Source organism: Myiozetetes cayanensis, unplaced genomic scaffold (genome assembly GCF_022539395.1).
Source record: "Myiozetetes cayanensis isolate MyiCay16 unplaced genomic scaffold, myiCay2020 scf1, whole genome shotgun sequence".
NCBI lineage: Eukaryota > Metazoa > Chordata > Aves > Passeriformes > Tyrannidae > Myiozetetes > Myiozetetes cayanensis.
In genome coordinates this window covers 103,883,215-103,903,280 of record NW_026086604.1, presented here as the reverse complement: position 1 = coordinate 103,903,280, position 20,066 = coordinate 103,883,215, and the positions used below count along the sequence as shown (strand labels likewise).

The window sequence follows — 20,066 nt, the reverse complement described above, 5'->3', positions numbered from 1 at the left end:
TCAGGGAAACTATTAAACCGAATGAGGCAATAAAAGTGACCCTTTACAGTGTAGTGTCAGAGCGATGATTCAGAGAAGATACCGAGGGAAGACATTCTGAGATTTTTCTCTCACTTGTAATTTTTTCCCTTTTTAAAATTCCCTTCTCAATTTTCTTCAGAGTCTTTTGCCCTGTCATAGGCTCACCTCTTTTTATATCCTGCGGGTGTCTGTAGTGTAAGTGGAAAGGAGACATGTGGAGAGAAAAATGAACGATGCACACAGTGAGAGATCATTCAAAAAAAAAAAAAATCTATGAGGTAATTGGGAAAAGGAGGTGCAGGAAATAACACCCCCATTAATGTAAAGAGAACAGAACAAGGTAATTAGGCTATCAGGTACTGTGAGGAACTGGATAGAAATGAGAAGAACCACTGACACCTAGTCATCCATGACCATCTAGTTTGGCCCTTTTTTTTATTTTCTCATCACAAAGCACACCGGTGGGACTGCAAGAGCCACCAACTTTATCGCCCTGCATTTTACAGGCAAAAAAGTCAGAAACACCTGATTGATGACAACAAATGCATTTTAAAACGCTTTCACAGAAGACTCAAAGCCTCAGGAGCATCATGTGTGCCACAGAAAGGAGGAAGGCATATGAGAGGCATTGCCAGTGCCATTGGTGCTGGCACCAGAAGGCAATTTTTAGGGTGAAAATGCCCACCTGAGCCTGGAAGTGATTCTTGCATCATGCTACCTGTCTGTGCAATTTCTTCTGTCTGGTAAAATCAGGGAATCATTAGAGTTGGAAGGGACCTCTGAAGATCATTCAGTCCAACCCCCCTGCCAAGGCAGGGTCACCTAGAGCAGGTTACACGGGAACTTGTCCAGGCTGGTTTTGAATGTCTCCAGGAAGGGAGACTTCCACGATCTCCCTGGGCAACCTGTTGCAGTGCTCTGCCACCTTCATTGCAAAAAAGTTCTTCCTCATGTTGAGGTGGAACTTCATGTGTTTTAGTTTGTGGCCATTACTCCTTATCCTGTCACTGGACACCACTGAGAAGAGTCTGGCACCATCCTCTTGATGCATGACTTTGAGATATTTATATGTGTCTCTTTGTTGAAGGTAGGTGCTGAGGCAGAGCCTTTCTGATCCTAAATCTTGCAGGAAAATTCCAAAGATTTAACAAGTTTCTAAGTAGCTCTAGGGGCAGCAGTGCTCCTCACTTGCAGCCAACATGAATCATTTGTTGGAGAGGAAGAGCATCCCATAAAGCCAAATTATCTACCCGAGGAGAATAAATTTTCCCAAGTTGCTGCAGCCAGGTTTCTGAAGCATGAAAATTAATTAAATACAATGGAAACACAAAGGGATAATCACAGCATAATCAAGTGTCTTTTAAACCTGCTGTTGGGAATATCACTTAATCCAAGACACAAAAGCTAACATCCTAAACCTCAGTTTCTAAGGAAGATTACTGTCACGCCTTCACACAACCTCTTTGACAAATTTAATCCAAATCTGTCTTGAAACAACTCAGAGTTTCCTGTTTGCCCTCATTCCTCTGCTTTGAGGGTTACCCTAGGTTTTTGCTCCTTGTTAGTAATTTTTTTTTTTAATTTCCTCTCCAAACAGAGGTAGGATTAATGAAAACCCATGTGCTTGTACCAGAACTATCCTTCAGTTCAAACCACTCTTCCCACTCTGCGGTGTTTATAGCTCAAAGGGATTCAAAACCATAACACCTTTTAATTTTTGCTTTGCTCAAATGCCAGGGTGTCTTCAGAAGTCTCCATTGACCTAATTCTCTCCAAAGCCCTTTTCTGTATCTATACCCACCAAAGTCAGCCCTCCCTATACAAAAGGGGCCCAAATTCTGAGTTCTTATCGGTGACTTATATGAGGAAGGACTGTCTCCCTGTCTCTAGAGAAATGCTGTGTGTGATGCATCTTGCAACCTCCTTGGCCTCTTTCCAGTTGATCCTGCACTCCTGATGGTTTCTTGGAATTTCCCCTTGGACCCAAGTGCCTCTGTCCCTCCACCACCTCTGGCTGATGAGCCACTAGTTTGCAGGCAAATCTCATCACTAGTTCTGTCACAGATGTTTTGTACAATTACATTTGCTGCAATTCCTGTCACTGCTGTTCCCAAGCTCGTCTAAATTATTCCTGGGTAAGGATGTGTCCTGCTCTAGGATAGTTAATACTTTGCAGTTTTGAATCATTCACAGAAGCCATCAAGCATGTACCCTGGTCTTTGCTCTAAGGTCACCACTCCAAATGTTAAGCTGCATTAGCCTCAGGAGAGATGCACAAGGGACACAGATTCTCTCTCAAAGCCACTGCTCTTCCCTGCTTAGCTGTTTCCTTAGTTCTAGGTAAGTCAGGTCTTCTGTGTATTTATATGCATATATATATATATGTCAATGTTTTTTCATAGAAAGAAGATGTTATGCCAACCTCACAAAAAAAATTAATTAAACCCCTCCCTGCTCAGAGCCAGAAGAAAAGATGCTGAGTTAAATAAGTTCTGTTCTCTATGTTTTCCATAAGAAGTGCATGCAATTAGGAAGGGATTTCTCTTTGTTTCTGAAAGATGTTCGTTAATGCAGCATCAAGTATCAGCAGTAACAATGTCAAAAAAAGAAATCAACAAACAACAACAAAAAGTGAAAAAAATTAACATACCATTTTGGGAAATGTTCTGTAAGTCTCTGTGATTACAGCGATTTCTCTTGCGTAAACGTAGATACAGAGAGTCTGTCCAGCCTCTGAAATAAATTGAGAAAATGCAAACTGCTAAACTCATATGATATTGATGAAAATACGGCTGATATTAATAATGAAGTATGTTCTTGTCTCTAAACAACTCAGTACCCCAGTTACGTCTATACTTCTATTTCACCATCTGTCTTTTTTTGTGGTCATAAAGCTTTTTAATCTTGAACAGGGTTGCCTAAAACAAAGCCAAGATATCTTCTCAGAAACTATAAATTGATTTTTATATATATAAATATATATTTATATATATATAAAGAATATAAATTCTTTGACATTGTTCCATCTAGGAACAATGCTTTTATCCTGGTCTTTCAGATAATGTGTATAAAAGCCTTTTTATTATACATCATTTATCAAAACAATACTGTTGATTGTTCACAAATTGACTTTTCAATTGGCTGTTATGGAACAGTAAGTAAAAGAGAAGAAATATTGGCAGAGAAATCATTTCCCAACAACATAAATCTTGGACAGATTAATCTGAAAGCAGGTTATGCTTGATTGTGATTAGTTCTCTCCTTTACTTTGTACTGTTGAGAAAAACCAAAAAGCAAGTGAAAAGAATAGCAGCCCAAAGGTTGATAAGAAGACCAAGCTCCCAGTCACAAGTACCTGGTCGTCTCTATCTGGGCTGCTGATTTTCTGTTTGAACCGAGAAACCAAAGGAATCAGATAAATATCACGGCTTAAGAACAACAAACTTGCATGAAGGCAAAGATACAGAAGACAATCATTAGTTTTAAACTGGCAACAAGAAGTAACTACCTGCATAGAAAAACATCAGCCAATCACCATGCAATGGGCCATACAAGAAATGCTCAACCTCTTTGTTTTTCAGCAGAGAAGGTGGGCAGAGGAAGAGGAGCAAACACACCTTCTCATTCAGAGGATATTAGTTAAAAAGTGGTATCCCTGTTCGCCTATCAGGGGGTGGGAAAGATGGACACACACCACACCAGTTTGTATCTCTGCTTGGGCAGACTTGAAGTAACTGGCATCCTCCCACTGCACATTGCCAGCCAGGCTCCACCACACTTATTCTGGTGTGGGATTTTGAACTACTTCTCTTAAAGATACCTTGAAGCCCCAGACAGTTGTTTGATTTTTATTTCTTCCAGGAGTGAAAGAGATTAAAAACTGAACATTGGACCAAGGCTTGTCACTGACAGCTTCAGGGTCACTTCTAATCTCTGATCATTTGTGAACTTCAGATTCTTTGGAGCCCAGACAAATGCTGTGTATTGAGTGGCTGGACATTGTAATAGATTTTTAAAGGTCAGTTTTGCTATGGCTCTGATAGAGGAGGCTGCACAGATGTTCCCCGTTGGTTTGTTGAGTACTAAAGCCTCTTAAAGCAGACACTGTGTGAACGTAGCTGAGGCTGGGAGCCTGGATTTTTTACAGGGAGAAAAAAGGAAGCAAAAAGTGTGTGGTGCAACAGATATTTTTCCTGGAAAAGAATATAATTCTGCCAACTTTTTAATTCTGTTGGTAGAAACCCTGTTTAAGCTTTACTCATGCTTGGTTTGGCATTCAACTGTATTCCTGACCTATCTTACAGATATAAAATAAAAATTGTTTGAAATTCAGGTCCAACCAGATACTGCTGATGATTGTATCCTACAGTTCTGGCAGGATTCAAAGGCCTCTCTTAATGCTGACCAGACAGATGATTAATAAAATTATGATTTTTTTAACTTCACAGTTAAAACTGCCGGCACTTCAAGTGTTTGGATTTTATTTTCCTTCCTTTTTGGCAGAGACTTCTTTTTTTTCCCATCTATCCCTTCATCCTTCCCCATCCACATGAGCCAAAGTAACACAGCAAATTAGGTCACAGACTCTTCCAAATTCTCCTTTTGCTATTTCCCTCTAAATGTGTTAAAAAACAAAGGGGGTGGGGTGGGGAATAGAGAAAGATTTCCCCCTAAAAGGGAACACCATGAAATAATCCTGGGGTTACCATTAATTCCACTGTTTCAGCAGCAAAAAGGAAACATGAGGAAGAGGAAAAGATTAAGAAAAGAAAAAGGCAATGCTGATTTTTGTTAGTTTCAGCAATGCTTCCCTTCTCCCTTACCTAGAATTTTGTAAAAAACGAGATTTTCTCCTTCTAAATTTCAATTTGACCAGTTCTAAAACCTACCCCAAATTTCAGGAAGACCTGGTTATATACTTAAAAGATTTTTTAAAAACCCTAAATCCAGTATCAGTCTTGATTTCAGAAAGAGCAGAAGCAGAGCTGAACAGATTTTTTATCCTTCCTTTAAAGCACTGTCTTGTGGGTTTTTTTCCTTGCTGTGCTTTGAGGGACCTTGAGACTTGCTGTGACTTGGCCACCCTCCCTGTCGGTTGTCTTACCCGATGGTGGAATTCAGAAATCCAGTGATCTCTGAGAACTGGGGCCAGTCAAGCTCGTCGCTGAAAGCCATTGGGAGATTAGCAAATGATTTCTGAAAGAGAAGTTCTTAAATCAACAGAGTTTCACCCTCGCAGACAAAAAAATCCTTTTAGCAAATTTGAACACTTCTTAGTCGGAGCTTTAGCCAGACAGCAGCAATTGTAAATACAGCCAATAGCGGGAATTATGTACGCATATACTTAAAAAGTTGACTCTTGTAAGGCAGGCATATCAAAAGATGGAGGAAGGAGAAGCAGAAGAGATATCTGAATTGCAACTTCTGGCACCCTTTAATTCTGGAGGAGTCCAAAACTCCTCCTGATATGGAGCACGCAGTGCAGGTGCAGACCACCAAGGCAGCAGTTCTTTGCTCCAGCATCCATCCTGTTCAAAGGTGGGTCAGCCTCGGGCACAAGAAGAGATGACAGTGTGATGTCCCCAGAGCATACAGCAGAAGTATAATGTCAAATTCACTCAAAGCTCCCCTGTTCTCTCCAGCAGAATGAGCTGCAAGCATCCGATCCCCTAAAAACCTCTGCCTGGTCCTCAGTGCAAATTTTAGAGATGTCACTAAAGCAACAGAGTCAGAAAGGCCCCTGAGCATGACAGGGACCAGGGAGAAAAACACATCATGTGACATAACCTTCCTGGGAGATACATACATCCTTTTACCCTCCTCTGCTTTTGCTGATATTAGTCCCTAACACTTTTTAAAAGTGACTGCCTCTATGAAAACCTCCCTACAGATGCAAGCCATGTTGCACATTCAAAACACATTGCCCTCTTCCTTTCCACTTTGATTTCTGAATGTCCCCCAAAATCATGAAAGGTTAGAAAAATAGCCTTGATAAATTGTGCCACCCAAGAAGGATGAGAACATGGAGTAAATCTCCAGCATCTCCTAGTCTGGGATATGCTTGCAAAGACAAAAGTATAAATCCAGTGTGCTCATATGGGAAAAACTGCTGATGAAAAAGATAATAACCAAAAGAAGGTCAAAACATAATATCAGAGAACTTACAGGCTAGTTTAATCCATAAAATTTATTAGCTTCATTTTCTCTCCAAGTAATTGTGGGGTTTCCTTAAGACCTCAGTGCTATAACAACAAGCAGGTGGGTAATTCTTTATCCTGGAGGGTCAGAGGTAACTGAGCAGCCACAGAAGACCTATATCTTATGGTCCCTACCAAGTTCTCATTCCCAGAAAATTATTGTTAAGGCAAATGGGAGCTATACTAGGGTTGAGTATATGTCTGTGGATTTTGACTGTAAGAGGATGGAGGGAGATGCAGGGAAAGAGGAGGAAAGGTGAATAAAGGGGGGCTATGGAGGAAGAAATCCTGAAGCCAAGCTCTGAGCAGTCTAATGCACAGCAGATGCCAGTTTAAAGCATGTAACAGCACATTTGACCTACTTACAGTATATCTGCATTAGATACCAAGGTGAAAATGGGCATGTCTTAATTATCTTTCTGTTTGTTCTCTCTTTCTCTCTCTCTCACATATATATGTGTCCTTTAGTGTATCTGTATATACATACATACATAAAAATTATTAGTTTTTTTAGAGGTGGAGGGAACCTTCAAATCTGCCTTCTTCAAATGTGTTTTGTGTGCAAACAACCACTTAATCCAAGGGCACAGCTGTGAGTAGAAGTGGAGGGATACATTATGGCTTAGCCATTTACAATATTTCCCTCCTCATAGTTTTGCACTAAAGATGACAGAAATAGTCACTTAGCACAGAAAAAAACCCTCCATATATGATCTCTTATAAGCCACAGCATATGAGAGATATATCAGCATATCGTATAAAAAGAGGTAAAAATTACTAAATTTTTTTTTTTTTAAATCCTATGATTAATTTTCTCATTATTTCCTGTTGGCACTCTAAAACAATATCTTCATTGGACAAGTCCCAATAACTTTTCACTGTTTGGCTTATTTTTTCCCCCGCAAACTTAGTTCAAACATGAATTAGCCAGAACCTAATTGAGTTGCAAATTGGTTTGGAAAGGAACATTTGAGCTCAAAATTATAGTTGCATTTGAAAACTGTATATACATTTAGCATTGACACTGTTCCAACAAAGCACTTAAGGCCAGACTTTTGAAGATATTTCAGTTCCAAAGGGTGGAGACGAGTAGTTAATGGAAATTTCAGAATGCTGGACCTTAAACTCTGCAGCAATGTAGTTTGGAAAGTACAGTCTAACAGACTGTGTTTCTCTTAGTCTCAGATGCAAATGTGTCCTACTCTGGAGGTTAAACTATGTTGACCTTTAGCATAAAACTCTTTTGAGCGCAGACTTGTCTAAATATCATTCTCTAGACTATTCTGGCTGAGAAACCTACTTCAGCCTACGCATCAGATTTTAGCAGAGAATCAGTGGAAAGTTATTCCAGCCTAGCTTCAAATGCCATATTTTAGCCTCAAATGCTCTAGATGGGTCTCATTTCAATGAATATCCTCACATCCTAGATGTGTCCTGCCTTGAAATATGGGGCAGCCAAAGCCATGGTTGATGCTAAAGGCACAAACGCCAAGCTGTGCTTAAACAGAAGAAGGTTAGGGTTGCTATGGCAAGGGATTTTCAAAATCAGAACACAAAAGGGCACTAGAAACTTCACACTTATAGAAGTTTGTAGAAATGTCAGTCCTGGAAATTCTGAAATCTTTGAAACATCCCTTAATATTGTTCAAGTCCTTGTGAAAGTATTAAGTACCACAGACAACTTTCTTATTCTGAATATACAAATAAGCAAACCTTAACCCTCATGAGAAAAGCACAATATATTTTTTTAAAAGCACAAATAGTATTTCTATTCTGTAAAGCTACAAGGGGCAGAGGTTTGAAATTAGCAAAATTATTACCTTATTTCTCACAAAATGTGGCATCGTAGTCATCACAATACTATCTGGGAGAAACTTGCCTGCATTTCATTGGATTTAAAGGGAAGCTAGACAATGTTTTTAATAAGAATTTCACATGCCAAACTCTTGTTTTTCCTTGTTTCAGTGGAACAAGGATTCAAGACATCCTGAATCCATATTTAAAGAAATTATGAATTCTGCTAATAGGAAGTAAATACTTCCTATAATAAATATATAAATATAATAGTAAATACTACGAAACAGTTACTTTAATGAAACCTGAGAACCCCTGAGTTTTTGGGCAAATAGATATTCACTGGACTGCGGATAAATGCAGGATTTATTTTTCTCTTTATTCAGCATGAAACAGAGATCCAACAGTTTTAAAATTCCTCTTTCTAGAAAGGGTATTACTTCCAGCACATTTATAAATATATAGTGGTTTTATCGCAAAATAAAATTGTCTCTAAAATGAGAAATAAAAGTTGTTTCTATTCCAAACCTATAACAGAAAAATGCTGCATTTAGTAGCTATTTGGAAGTCAATTGCAAGCAGATGGACAGAGCAGCAGGAGCACAATATCCATTGCTAGACACACCAGTGTTTTCAATATTAGCTTTCCACAGAAACCATCCACCTCCAAAAAAACCTCACCGGTATTTCTTCTGCTTTACTAAACCTCATAAAGTGCGTGTCTACTGCATTACACGTCATTTTTTAGTGTACAAATTTTCAGGTCAAAGGAATGAACATTCAGCTCAGTTCTTGTTGAACCTTTTAAGTCTGGCAAACCCAGAAGCTATTGACACGCAGAAAGCCAAAATAAAGTTGACTCATCCCCCTTCTTACAGCTGTATAATTCTCTTCCTGTAAGGTACCTGTGACTTTCCCTAGTGCTACATAGAGAAGGGTGAGGAAGTACTTTTGTTGGGTTTCTTGGTTTGTTTGTTTGTTTTAACTGGGGAAATAACATGCCTGAGCTACAGCTTCCAAAGATGTGTCCACCTTATAATGGATATTTTCCACACCGAGTAATGTCTCCATATGCTCTTTGTGGGACGAACGTCCTCTGAGAGGTATGATAACTGCATATGTGCCTGGCTCCTAGTTAAAGGCTTTGGAAATATCACTGATATTTCCATATAAATATATGGAAATATAAACACAACTCCCCACTCTGATATAATGCATGCTTAAGCTTGGTGAAAGACAAAATGGGTGCCTGTAGCTGCATCGTTGTGTTTCCCCCCCTCAAACCAGCCTCCTTGGTGGATGTAGGAACATGATTCAGGTCTCCACATTTGGTCAGGCGAAAGAAAACAGAAAGACCAGGAAGGCGCCAGAGGACTTGGTATGGGAAAAGTGAATGATGCAACCTGATGCATTCCATGACATGGGACATATAACTAAAGCTTGCCCTCTGCACTGGATTACACTGGGGGTCATTACCCTGAGAGGCCATTGCTAGGAAGGCAGTAAATTCCTAATTAGACCAGGAAGTCCAAAATCCAGTATACAACGTCTTCCCAACAATGCTCTTCAATTCAGTGGCATGGGCATACGAATTCCAAAGCTCATTCAGCCCAAATGCTCATCTCATCACTCCTGTGTTAATCATCCAGCTACCCAAACAACATCCTGAGCCTGCTTCAGTGAGGAAATTTCTCATTCACATTCTCTTTCTTCCCTTACTCATCAAAACTAGTCCTTTGCACGGTAGACTCGTGCAGCATAATCGGGGAAAACCACCATTCTGCAGAGCCTCTTAATGAAATTTTCAGCATCTCTTCTGAAAAATTATTTCTGCACGTAATTAGCTTTAAAACTGGAATTCACAGCTGCCACTGATGTGGTGTTGATTAACAGATGGGGCCACAGCATTGTTACCAAGTGTAAATTTCACTTTATACTTGTATATGTAAACACTTGTATATGTAAAAATGTAAAAGGATAAATATAAATAAGAAATATGTGAAATGTATAAAGCATATAAAACGGATATGTAATAATATAGAAAAACATTAAAGTAATGAAAGAGTACACTTAATAAATCTGAATTAACAGGCGCACAACCTTTTCCCTGTACACATAACAAAAAAAACATGTACAGGGCAGGGGTGAGGAAGCCCTATTTGGAATTCCACGAAGAGGTTTAAGATTCTATTGAAATGGAAATTAAAGCTTTGAACTGACTATAGTATTGACTGTAGATATAACCATTTGGTAAACTAATATTTTTATGTGTATTATCAAAGAAATTTGGACAGAATCAAAGTGAATGTCTTGGGTTTGACAGTACAGGGGAACAACAGGCGCACAAAGCTGGTGTCTTCTCCTTTCTTCTCCAAGCCCTAACTTCATATTCTTTCTATGATCTCAAGTTAAAGATATTTTCTGTGAGATTAGTACACAGACTCTCTGCATTGTCTATGGTCACAAACCCATCCCTGGATGTGCTTAGAAAATCTCCTTGAGGAAAGCTTTTCATTGAAAAAGCATTGAAGCCAGTTAATTTGTTAATTAAACCTACATTTGCCAGTGGCATTTAATACAACACATCAAGAGACGACAGTATTGCACGTTCACAACCCCAAGGCAGTTGAATTGCTGCTATTGACATTCTAGACAGAGAAAGCAAGACAGAGACAACAGGCAAGAGGAAGAGGCAGTGATAAAGTCTGAATTAGCTCCGAAATGTTTTTGCTAGCACTTTTGTGCTCAAGTGTCAACTTTCTTATCCAAGGTGAGCTCCAAATTAAATAACATTTTACTTCTGCTAGAGTTTAATCACAGGTAATAGTTTCTTAATATGACTGAGCTCTCTGTATCTCTGCACTAATATTTAACTGCTGCATTTTTGCCAGATTGGGAGGAAAGCTTGCAAATAGTCCTAGAAAAGAATCTCTTCCTTCCTACCCCAGACCCTCTGTACCACATACACCATGGTGGCTGTGCAGTGCACTGCTGTAGAGCTCAGCCAGCTGTAGGAGGGCTGCATCTCCTGAAAGGGGATTAAGTCAGCCTTGCTTTGCCCTGGGTAGCTGTAACTGACTTTCCCAAGTTCCTCTATGCTACCAGTAAGTATACTGTGTCATACCCACGTCAGAGGTCTGTTTCACACTGCCCCCCTCAGGGTACCCAGCCTCTGAAGGTACACAAGGATATCTATACCATCCTCCTTCACCTTTCTCTACTAGCTCCAGTAAGTGGTATTTTAATGCATCCCTTTCTTACTGGACTCAGAACATATACCACAAGAGACATGTGGGACTGGCTCAAGGCAGCACTGGGTCTGCATGTGAAATCCAGGCTTCTTTTTTTACTCTACTCATACACTGTATTTACCTTCTCCAATTCCAGTGATGTGTTAACTTCCTTTTATTTTATATGCTGTCAGTGGAGTGACTACAAAAGACCAGTGAGGGAACACATCTCTCTTAGCCCTCCCTGCCCCAGTGCAGGGCACTAGCTCTAACCTGGAGGCACCCTTTCTGCAAAGGAAAGTAATCCACTTCTCCTTTTCCAACCAGTCCTCCACTTTTCCCACACTCTGGTCAGATGGAGCTGATTACTGGAAGTGTATATTTTTTGGGCCTTACACAGAGAGCACGAGTTCCTTTCCCATGCAAATTGTTCTACACCCATCAGACAATAACAAGGAGCCACCAAAACTCACTTTGTAATCTACACTCCAGCTCCCAGCCTTGAAGCTTCTACCTCGGCATGCCATTAACAGCCCTTGACCCATCCAGCTAGCGGACCAGCAAGCTTCAAGCAAGAGAAATGCTTTCTAAATTTTCATTACAGTGATAATATAATGCTCACATAGTCTAAAAGTCTTCTTGCCTACATGGCTCTGCTGCCAGCATTACTTCCAGAATCATCATCACCATCAGTATTATTATCATCTTCATTAGACGAGATAATCTCAGTTATCATTAGTTCTAATTTATTATGTTCCTCATCAGCTCTGTCATCAGTGTCATTTGTCTAATAGTTACTTATAAGCATTTAACAGAAAAAAACAACTCTTAATCTGCAACATTTAAATCAGCCCTGAGATCAAAAGTGAAAAAAATACGTGAAACTCTCAGACCTCCCACAGCACTGTAACTACCAACATTTTGGAATAAGAATTGTTCTCCAGAAAATATCCATACCCTTCTACAGAGGCCAGTGGAGGAGTAGCAGGTTTTCACCAGGAAAGGTGGGCAGTGATGATCTATCCGATCACCCCGGTACAGCAGACCCTTGTGCAGAGAAGGACAAGGCACAGTCCTCCCTGACTAGGGAGTGACAATATTTTGGGATAGGAAACAACAGTGAAGGCCAGGAGCACACCTGCACTTTTATCTCCACCCCACAATTGCAGTTTGCTGGAATGATCCTTTCCTCTCAATTATTTCATTATATGCCAGTGAACTGCAACAGACCAGGCTCAGCATAATTCACAGTCAGCTGCATTTTGTTGTTGTTTGAAAATGGGAAATGCTGGGATACTACCCAAAGATAGACATCAGTGTGTCAGTGATCTTTTACGGTCACAGAAACTCTTCCCTTAAGGGCAAGTCTATTATAAATCCTTGGATGACCCTCAAATAGCTGCAGATGTATTTGTTCAACAAGCCTCAAAGCCTGAACACTGGAGTTAACAGACCTATTTCATATATGCCACAGATGAGGGAAAACAACCCAGGGCACGTCATTTCAAAGCCAGATGCCTAAAACAAAAGTTCCCAGACTGTCAGCAGGGTCACTTCTGCAACACTCACACAGCAAGGAGCCATACCGACAAGCCTGCTAATGGCAGGACTGATCTCACAGACAGCACAGGTCTCCTTGAGCCGCAGGCACGTGCGTGGAAAGCCAGATGTCCTGGTTTGTGTTTCTGGCACAGCACGGGGCCACTGCAGCCAAATTCTTCCCTGACCCAATTGCACAGATGTCGGAGGAGCAGCAGTAGCACAGGGCTGCTTTTTTATCTTCGTAAGAGCAGATGCAGGAGGGGACGGATACACGTGAAACCATAACTGTAAATTCCAGTGCAATGAAGCATTTTGCACTTGTTTCCCATTGGCAACCTGTAGCACAGAGGAGAAAGCAAATGGCAACCAGTGGAGCAGTGTTTTTGGCAACCTGAATGTGATTCCTCACCGCTGACATCTCCGTGACGGTCATCCACTCGGGAGGGATGTGGAAGTGAGCGCCGGCCGAGTCTCCCAACAGCACAACCCCTCGTGAGCCTGCACCTAATCAATGCCTTTGGTTAGTCACATGAGCAGAAAGAGCAAACTGAAAAACTGAGCATGGAAAGCAATGCTTAAAGAGGAACAGCCGTGGCAGCTGAGGGAGTCACAGGGTGACTGGCTATACCGCTCTTCATGAGGCTTAAACGTTCAGACCCTGAAAGAGGATTTTCACTCCATCTGCAGCAAAAAATGTCTAGCAGGCATTTGCCACCAATCCTAGAGAAACAACTGGGAACTGGGCATGAAAAACAGGAAGAGGTCTTGCTAATCAGAAAAAATCCTAGTTATATTCAAATTGCATGTTATTTCAGCAGAGGTTTTGCTGTGCAGCCAATGTTTATTTTAACTATCCATAGAGTATGCATTAAAAAGTACTTAAACATTTAGGGAAATCGGATTACTCAGAAAATTGCTCAAAGCTCCTTATAACAGAACTGGGTGGTGGATGTGCTACTCGTACGAGTATTTCTGTTAGAACAATCTGTCTGGTTTATAATTAATGCTACTTAGCATTTGTAGATTGCCTTTCATCTAAAAATATTGAGAAGTCTTGCCAGGCAATGGTTCATTCCCAGGATACTGATTTAAATGTAAGGTGAGGTGCGTGGCAACTGCAGTCAGGGCTGTTTTGTGAGGTTGTTATTTGTGTGGTGTACACAGAGGCACCCAAACCCACCTCGCAGTTGGGGAGATCATCTGATGCCATCACTTCACCTCTTTTGGAGATCAGTTCATGTCATCACTTCACCCCTGTAAGTCCTTCTCCAGAAAAGGATCAACATGTATTTATGGCAACGAGTCAAACTGGACAAATGCTGATGTTAAAATGCTCCCCTAAATCCCAAGGCCATCCGTTTGGGTTAGGCTTCAGGCTCCGCAGAAGACGCAGAGGGGATAACTGTTTGCTGCTGTCCCTGATCTATGTATTCAACTTTGTAACTGAGATGACTTTTAACAGGAGATTACCAGCAGCTGGTGTTTTCACATTTCTTCTTTGCTCATGCTCAGGATAAGGAAAAAACAACAATTTTGCCATTTTGCCTTTCTCATGACATTGTAAAGCTTGTTGAAATGCCTTTCCCCTGCATTGTCAATGACATTGTTTATTGTATTAACGCTAAAGATTTACCTTTGCAGAATTTCTCCTCATAGGGAATTCCATCTTTTGGATCCACACCCTGTTGGAGGGGAGAGATGATAGTAGCTATCTAGCACCTCAAGAATGGCAGTGCAAAACAGAGGCTGAGAATTTAGTTCTTGAATGCTTGCCTGTAGGAAGCACTGCATCATAATAATGATGCTTTCCATTATATTATTTTAATATGTACATTTAAATTAATTATAATAACCATAATTTAAATAATCATAAGCATCAATAAACAAACTTCACTCATAACTGCTTCTCCTGTTTGCTTAGTTTTTAATAAATGGTTCTATTATTTGAAATATCAAAGGCAGCAAATAAATAAGAGTAATCCAAATCAGTTAATAAACCAAAATAAATAGAAAAGAAACATTTGCAGACTAATTCAAAAGGAGGAAAAAAGAGAGGCAGCAATCAAGAAGGTGCAACTTACCCATATGCCATTGCAGTTAGAGTCACTTTTCACATCCCAGTTATCAGGACTAAAACAGAGTTACAAAAGGATAAGCAGTGTTACAGACAATAAAGCAAAAGGGGTTTTTAAGGAAATTGGATCCTTAGTGTCATTTTTTTGCTATAAAGAATAAGAAGTAATTAGAAATTCCTTTCTGCATGGAAGGGTGGGGGTTTTCCTCCTTTGAATCCAGAAGAGGCAATTTTTCCCAACAAAATGCAATATTAATTTAAAGTTAATCCTGGAAGTTGCTGAATGAAACTTACCCTTTCAGGCTGTATATGCACTTAGCTGAAGTGAGTGGGGGTGATTTTTGGAAAAGACAGGCCTTTTTCCCTGCCCTTTTAAGTGTTCACTGAAATCCACCAAGCCCCTCACTCCAAATTCAGTGCAGGGTAATGAGGATTTGCTCTGGCCCATAACACAGTATGATTAGTGCAGGCCTCTCTTGTAGGAAAACTTCATCTGTTCAGTCTCTGAATACCCGTCTATCCAGGTCTCTGTTAGCCCATTTCTGCTGATGTAGGTGTGCTGCCCAGGATGACGGCACATGATTCTTCCAAGGCCATACCCTTAATCTCAGTTTATCTAATCACAAACTGGTTAATGTCTAGTCTATAAAACCAGTCCCGGTCAACAACTTCTTAGCAAAACCGTGGTAGAAGAGAGCTCTCTTTTTGAAAAGGTTAAATAACAAAAGCAAGGGAGAAGGCCAGACCAATAAGACTGGCTGTGCTCCCTGTTCCAGGTGTGCATGAAAGTCCGTGCTCAGGCAGCTGGGAGGTGTGCATCCAGAAGGTACTCACTTAGAAGGGTACATATTTAGCCCTACATTTCCACCAACATACCACGAGGATTGGATGCTGGAGGTCAGCAGCCAGCCACGAGCACCACTGTTTTGCACTCCCACCCTGCTGCTCCCTAAAATAGGCACAGCCTGCGTTAGCTCAAGTGGATTAAGGTTTGAAAGCCTCCGCAGCATGGTTTCCCTCCCCACATTTGGTGTGTCTGACCAACTTTGGCTGCAGACACTTCAGAGAAAGGAAAGAAACCTGTGCACTACCCCTGCAAACACGTCCCGCCCCTGATCTTGATCATCCCCTCGTCTCTATCACAGTGAAATTAAGCAACAAACAACGACGTGCTATCATAGAGTATGGCCAAAATAAAATCTGGAGCTCATTCTTCATGAAGTCACAATCATTATGAAGCCTTTAAAATAATTAAAAGCTTTACCGTCTGCCAGGGTACACAGTGGTGTTTTTGTCATTGCAGTCTCTGCCTCGCCAGTGATACCCCCTCAGTGTCTGAAGGTCAGGAGAAGCACACAGATAGGACAGTCATTATTAGTCTTGCAGTTTTAATTTAAAATATCTAAAATGAGAATCTAACTCAAGGTGTAAGAATAAAACCCACTAAACAGGTTGTATTCCAGAGTCCCTTTGCTAAGCTTTAATAAATGACACCTTGCATGCTTTGATGCAGAAACAAGACAAGTTGGCAACTTTTTTTTTTTTTTTAGTATGACTTTGCTTCACCTCTTATTAATTCAGTAAACAAACCACTCAGCAGCAGAGCAATTTGCTTCTGCAGGGAGCACAGCTTTATGTGTGCATCTCCCCAGGTGGCATAAATGAATGATTGCTTTTTCATCCAAGAAAAATCTCCACATTTTGTGATAAAATCCCCTCCATTCACTTCATTCCTATACCTATTTTCACATGAATGGATAAAGCATTGCAGAAAGTAGGAGGAATCCCATAGACATCCACATTATCAAGGGATTAGTGTACCAAAGGAAAGGCTTTGCTTACTGGGAAAGTACTAAATTTATCTCCATCAAAATCTTCAAAAGGCAGTTTATTTCTTATAACACTGTAAAAAACAAAAACAACAATCATAGTGTTAACATATGGAAGGGAACCTATTCAGAAGGTAAAAAACACAGTGAAGCAGAATACAGAATAGATAATAACTGGCATGTCATTCACTGCTCCATATTCTGTTTTAGCTCTGTGCTTGTACTTCAGCAAAATGATCCTGTCCAAAAGAACAAATTCTGATTTCTTTCAATATCTGCTGACTGAGCTCTGGAGGTGAAGCTGATGGAATCCTGTATAGCTGCAATGTCAAACCTGCGGTCTCTAAAACAAACTAGGACACCAAATCTATGGTAAAAGTGACTATAAATTTTTTTGGAAATAAATACTACACTCAATCCTTGCAGACCTTGCAAACCTCTCAGATATGAAATGCTAATGGAGGTCCTTCTCCCTGAGAAAGATTTGCAGAATGGGTCTCATGCTGATGGAGACTAACTGCCTAATTACATCTTTTTCTTTTTCATTGTGACTTTTGTTTCCAGTAATCCTACAGGTTTTAGCAGCATTAAACAGGTGTTAAAATGATGGTGTCAGCCCTGTGCCCCTTCCTTTCTAGCTTGGGCATGTGATTGCTTTCACATGGTGCTGCCCAAGCATGGTATTTCTCTTTGGCTATGGGACACTGCTTAGCTCACCTATATTGAGCAGCCTTTCATATCTAGCCCAGCAGGCAGCACTCTTAAAATTATATGCTAGTTAATCTTTCCTTGGAAAGTTTTCTTTCCAAGTTTTTCCAGACTCTTGGGTTTGTAAGAGATGTTGAACCTGGCTCAGGGAGCAAATAGATGCAATGGGTGTGGATTCCTCAAGCTCCACAAGCATCGGGGTAAGGAAAAATATAGAGGAGACTGGTGACACGCACTTGTGGATGTGATTGTTATCCTTATCGTGTCTGTAATCAATAATTCCCATGCACTGTTTGGGCTACTTCTTGGCAGTAAGGTTCATTTGCAAGGAACTGTCACAAATCCAGACCACTAAAAAAGTCCAATTGAAAACATTTTTTTTGCAGATACAGAAAGAGGAAAGTAAAAAACCAAAGAGAGTGCGAGAGAGGGTGCATGAGGGAGAGATCAGAAGAGTTGAACTCATTTGATTCAACATAAGATATACAATTTGATTCCCGCTTCCACTGTCTGAACTCACTGGGCTCGAACTCAGCTTACGTGTCCTGCCTAACATTTCAAAGGCACTTACAAGATAGTTCATGTCAATCAACCTATTCCCAATAAACTCCTGATATTTGCAGTTTCAATTAAATGAGCAGAAATAGTTGAGTTGGGTGAATAGGTGCCAAGTTAGTCTTGGTAGTTCACTCAGTCAAATATACAGCTGATAACACTGATGTAGATTTGCTTGACTCTTCCTCCAACTCATTGGATTCCATTTACAAATATGCTTTAGGAGTAATATCCCAGCTCACGTCCTTGGCCTTTCTCAGAAACTGATTCAAAGTCAGCACTGCCTTGAATGGTTTTTCTTGTTTGCCACCCACACGACTTTCTTAAACACCTGGAGATTCTTCTGCACTTCACAACTGATATTAAATTCATGCTCCTCACAGAGTTATATGGGTTCTGGTGGCCTTCCTATGCTGAGCCATGGGCACCACAACTGGGTGAACAAATGAAATGGAAAAGTCTCCTGGGCTTAGGAAATCTCAACAGAAAGGTGGTTCCCTCTTGGAAATGTCATATCTGTGAGTGTGCCACATATTTGACCTCTGGGACATGCTGAAAAAAAGCAAATATTTTAAGTACTGAAAAAATCACAGGGATCCCTAGGAAGAAACTTACTTACTTGTCTGATCTCTGTGTAACCTACCTCTATACTACCAAGACAATAGTTTTCTGCAGGAAACCAGCATAAATAAAGTGTGGGAAGCTTTGTTAACTAAGGATGACTTTTGAAAGAAGCAAATGTACCATAATCTGTTTGTGGTTAAGGACTGAAATTTTATACATACTATTTAATCTTCTCACACAGGTTAGCCAGAAGAGGAAATGTACAAATACTTGAGAACCCCATGAAGCTTTTCTGGAGAGGAAGAAAAATAAAAAAAAAAAGATGGGTGCATTAGTTCACAGAGGTAGTGTACCTTGGGATATTCAGTGTCAGTAGATTACAGAGTTAAACCATGTATTTGCCTAGAGACATCTAAAAACTCCAGTGACACCATTAAGGATTCTACATGCCAGAATATTTAGACAAATCAATTACTCTGGCTTTCAAAGACCTGTAAACTAGAAAGGAATAAAAAGTTCCTGTGAAACTGTCTCCTCTCATGTACCAAACTTACTTTCTCATTCTTTGATAAAAATTACTGTTCTCATGTTTGATAAACATGATGGCATGTGACACAGTGTGAAAACATTGTGAGCCATAAAGTTGATTTCTACATGCTCAGGGAGGAGTGGATAGGCCAACAACCCCAAAGAGAGGAGAAATAGGACAATCCAGAACGTGCACAGAATATCTTTGAATTTTTAATGAGATTTTACCTGGAAATCTTGTAACTATATTTTATATTGGCAAGACCTGGAAGCTGTAAAAGAAAGCTGCTGGAAAAACTTTCAGCATTAGTAGACCACTGCCATGAGCCAATCCAGTTCATGTTCCAGGCAGCCAGGAAGCTTCAGAAGCTGAAAGAGACTTTCCTAATGAACGGAAATATTGTGCTGCATCGGCAATGAATCCCACAAACACGCTACTCATGGCGCTTCACTGTAAGTTCAGGTGGTCTTTAAACACTGAGGGTGCTCAAGTGGTCTATAAATACAGAGGGCTACTCGGTGTACAGCCTAATTAACTGTATTCACTAAGGATACATTTATCGTGTAAATATGGAGCAGATGAGCAGATGGGCACGATCATAACTTTATGCAAAGAAGGGTAATTATTTATATAGACATAGCACTTAAGAGCTCTGTCCTTGGACCAACTGCCTTGTGTTACATACTTTATATACGCAGAAAAAAGAGTAAGGTATTCCTTGCCCTAAAGACATTGCAAACCAAATACAATGTAAAACTGAAGATAAAGGATGGATATAACTCAGGAGAGGACAACGAAAGGTTATTACTCACCATGAGGGGCAGTAACCCCAGTGTATAAAGCTCTGAGTGACAGAGGAGAACACTGAGGCAGCATTGCAGGGCAGGGAACCAGTGGGCCATGGTGTGTAGGGCATTGCCTTGCAGCTCCAGGGAAGGTGTTTGCTTGCACAGGTAACAAGGGGTGATGGAGATATGGGTATCACGCTGCCCAGAGCAGGAGGTCAGCCACAGCAATATGTCA

General features: G+C 40.4%; 1 protein-coding gene across 1 annotated transcript in view; it reads right to left on the bottom strand.

The window, feature by feature from the left end:
* The window catches only part of AOAH (acyloxyacyl hydrolase), an 81,643-nt gene that overhangs the window by 30,519 nt on the left and 31,058 nt on the right, over positions 1-20,066 (bottom strand). The window contains exons 7-14 of the mRNA XM_050330552.1: positions 18,736-18,806; positions 16,701-16,761; positions 16,123-16,193; positions 14,866-14,914; positions 14,418-14,466; positions 13,194-13,288; positions 5,126-5,217; positions 2,672-2,754 (exon numbers count right to left, since the gene is read on the bottom strand). Of these exons, the coding sequence (XP_050186509.1) occupies positions 2,672-2,754; positions 5,126-5,217; positions 13,194-13,288; positions 14,418-14,466; positions 14,866-14,914; positions 16,123-16,193; positions 16,701-16,761; positions 18,736-18,806 (571 nt within the window). The remainder of the gene's footprint in view (positions 1-2,671; positions 2,755-5,125; positions 5,218-13,193; positions 13,289-14,417; positions 14,467-14,865; positions 14,915-16,122; positions 16,194-16,700; positions 16,762-18,735; positions 18,807-20,066) is intronic.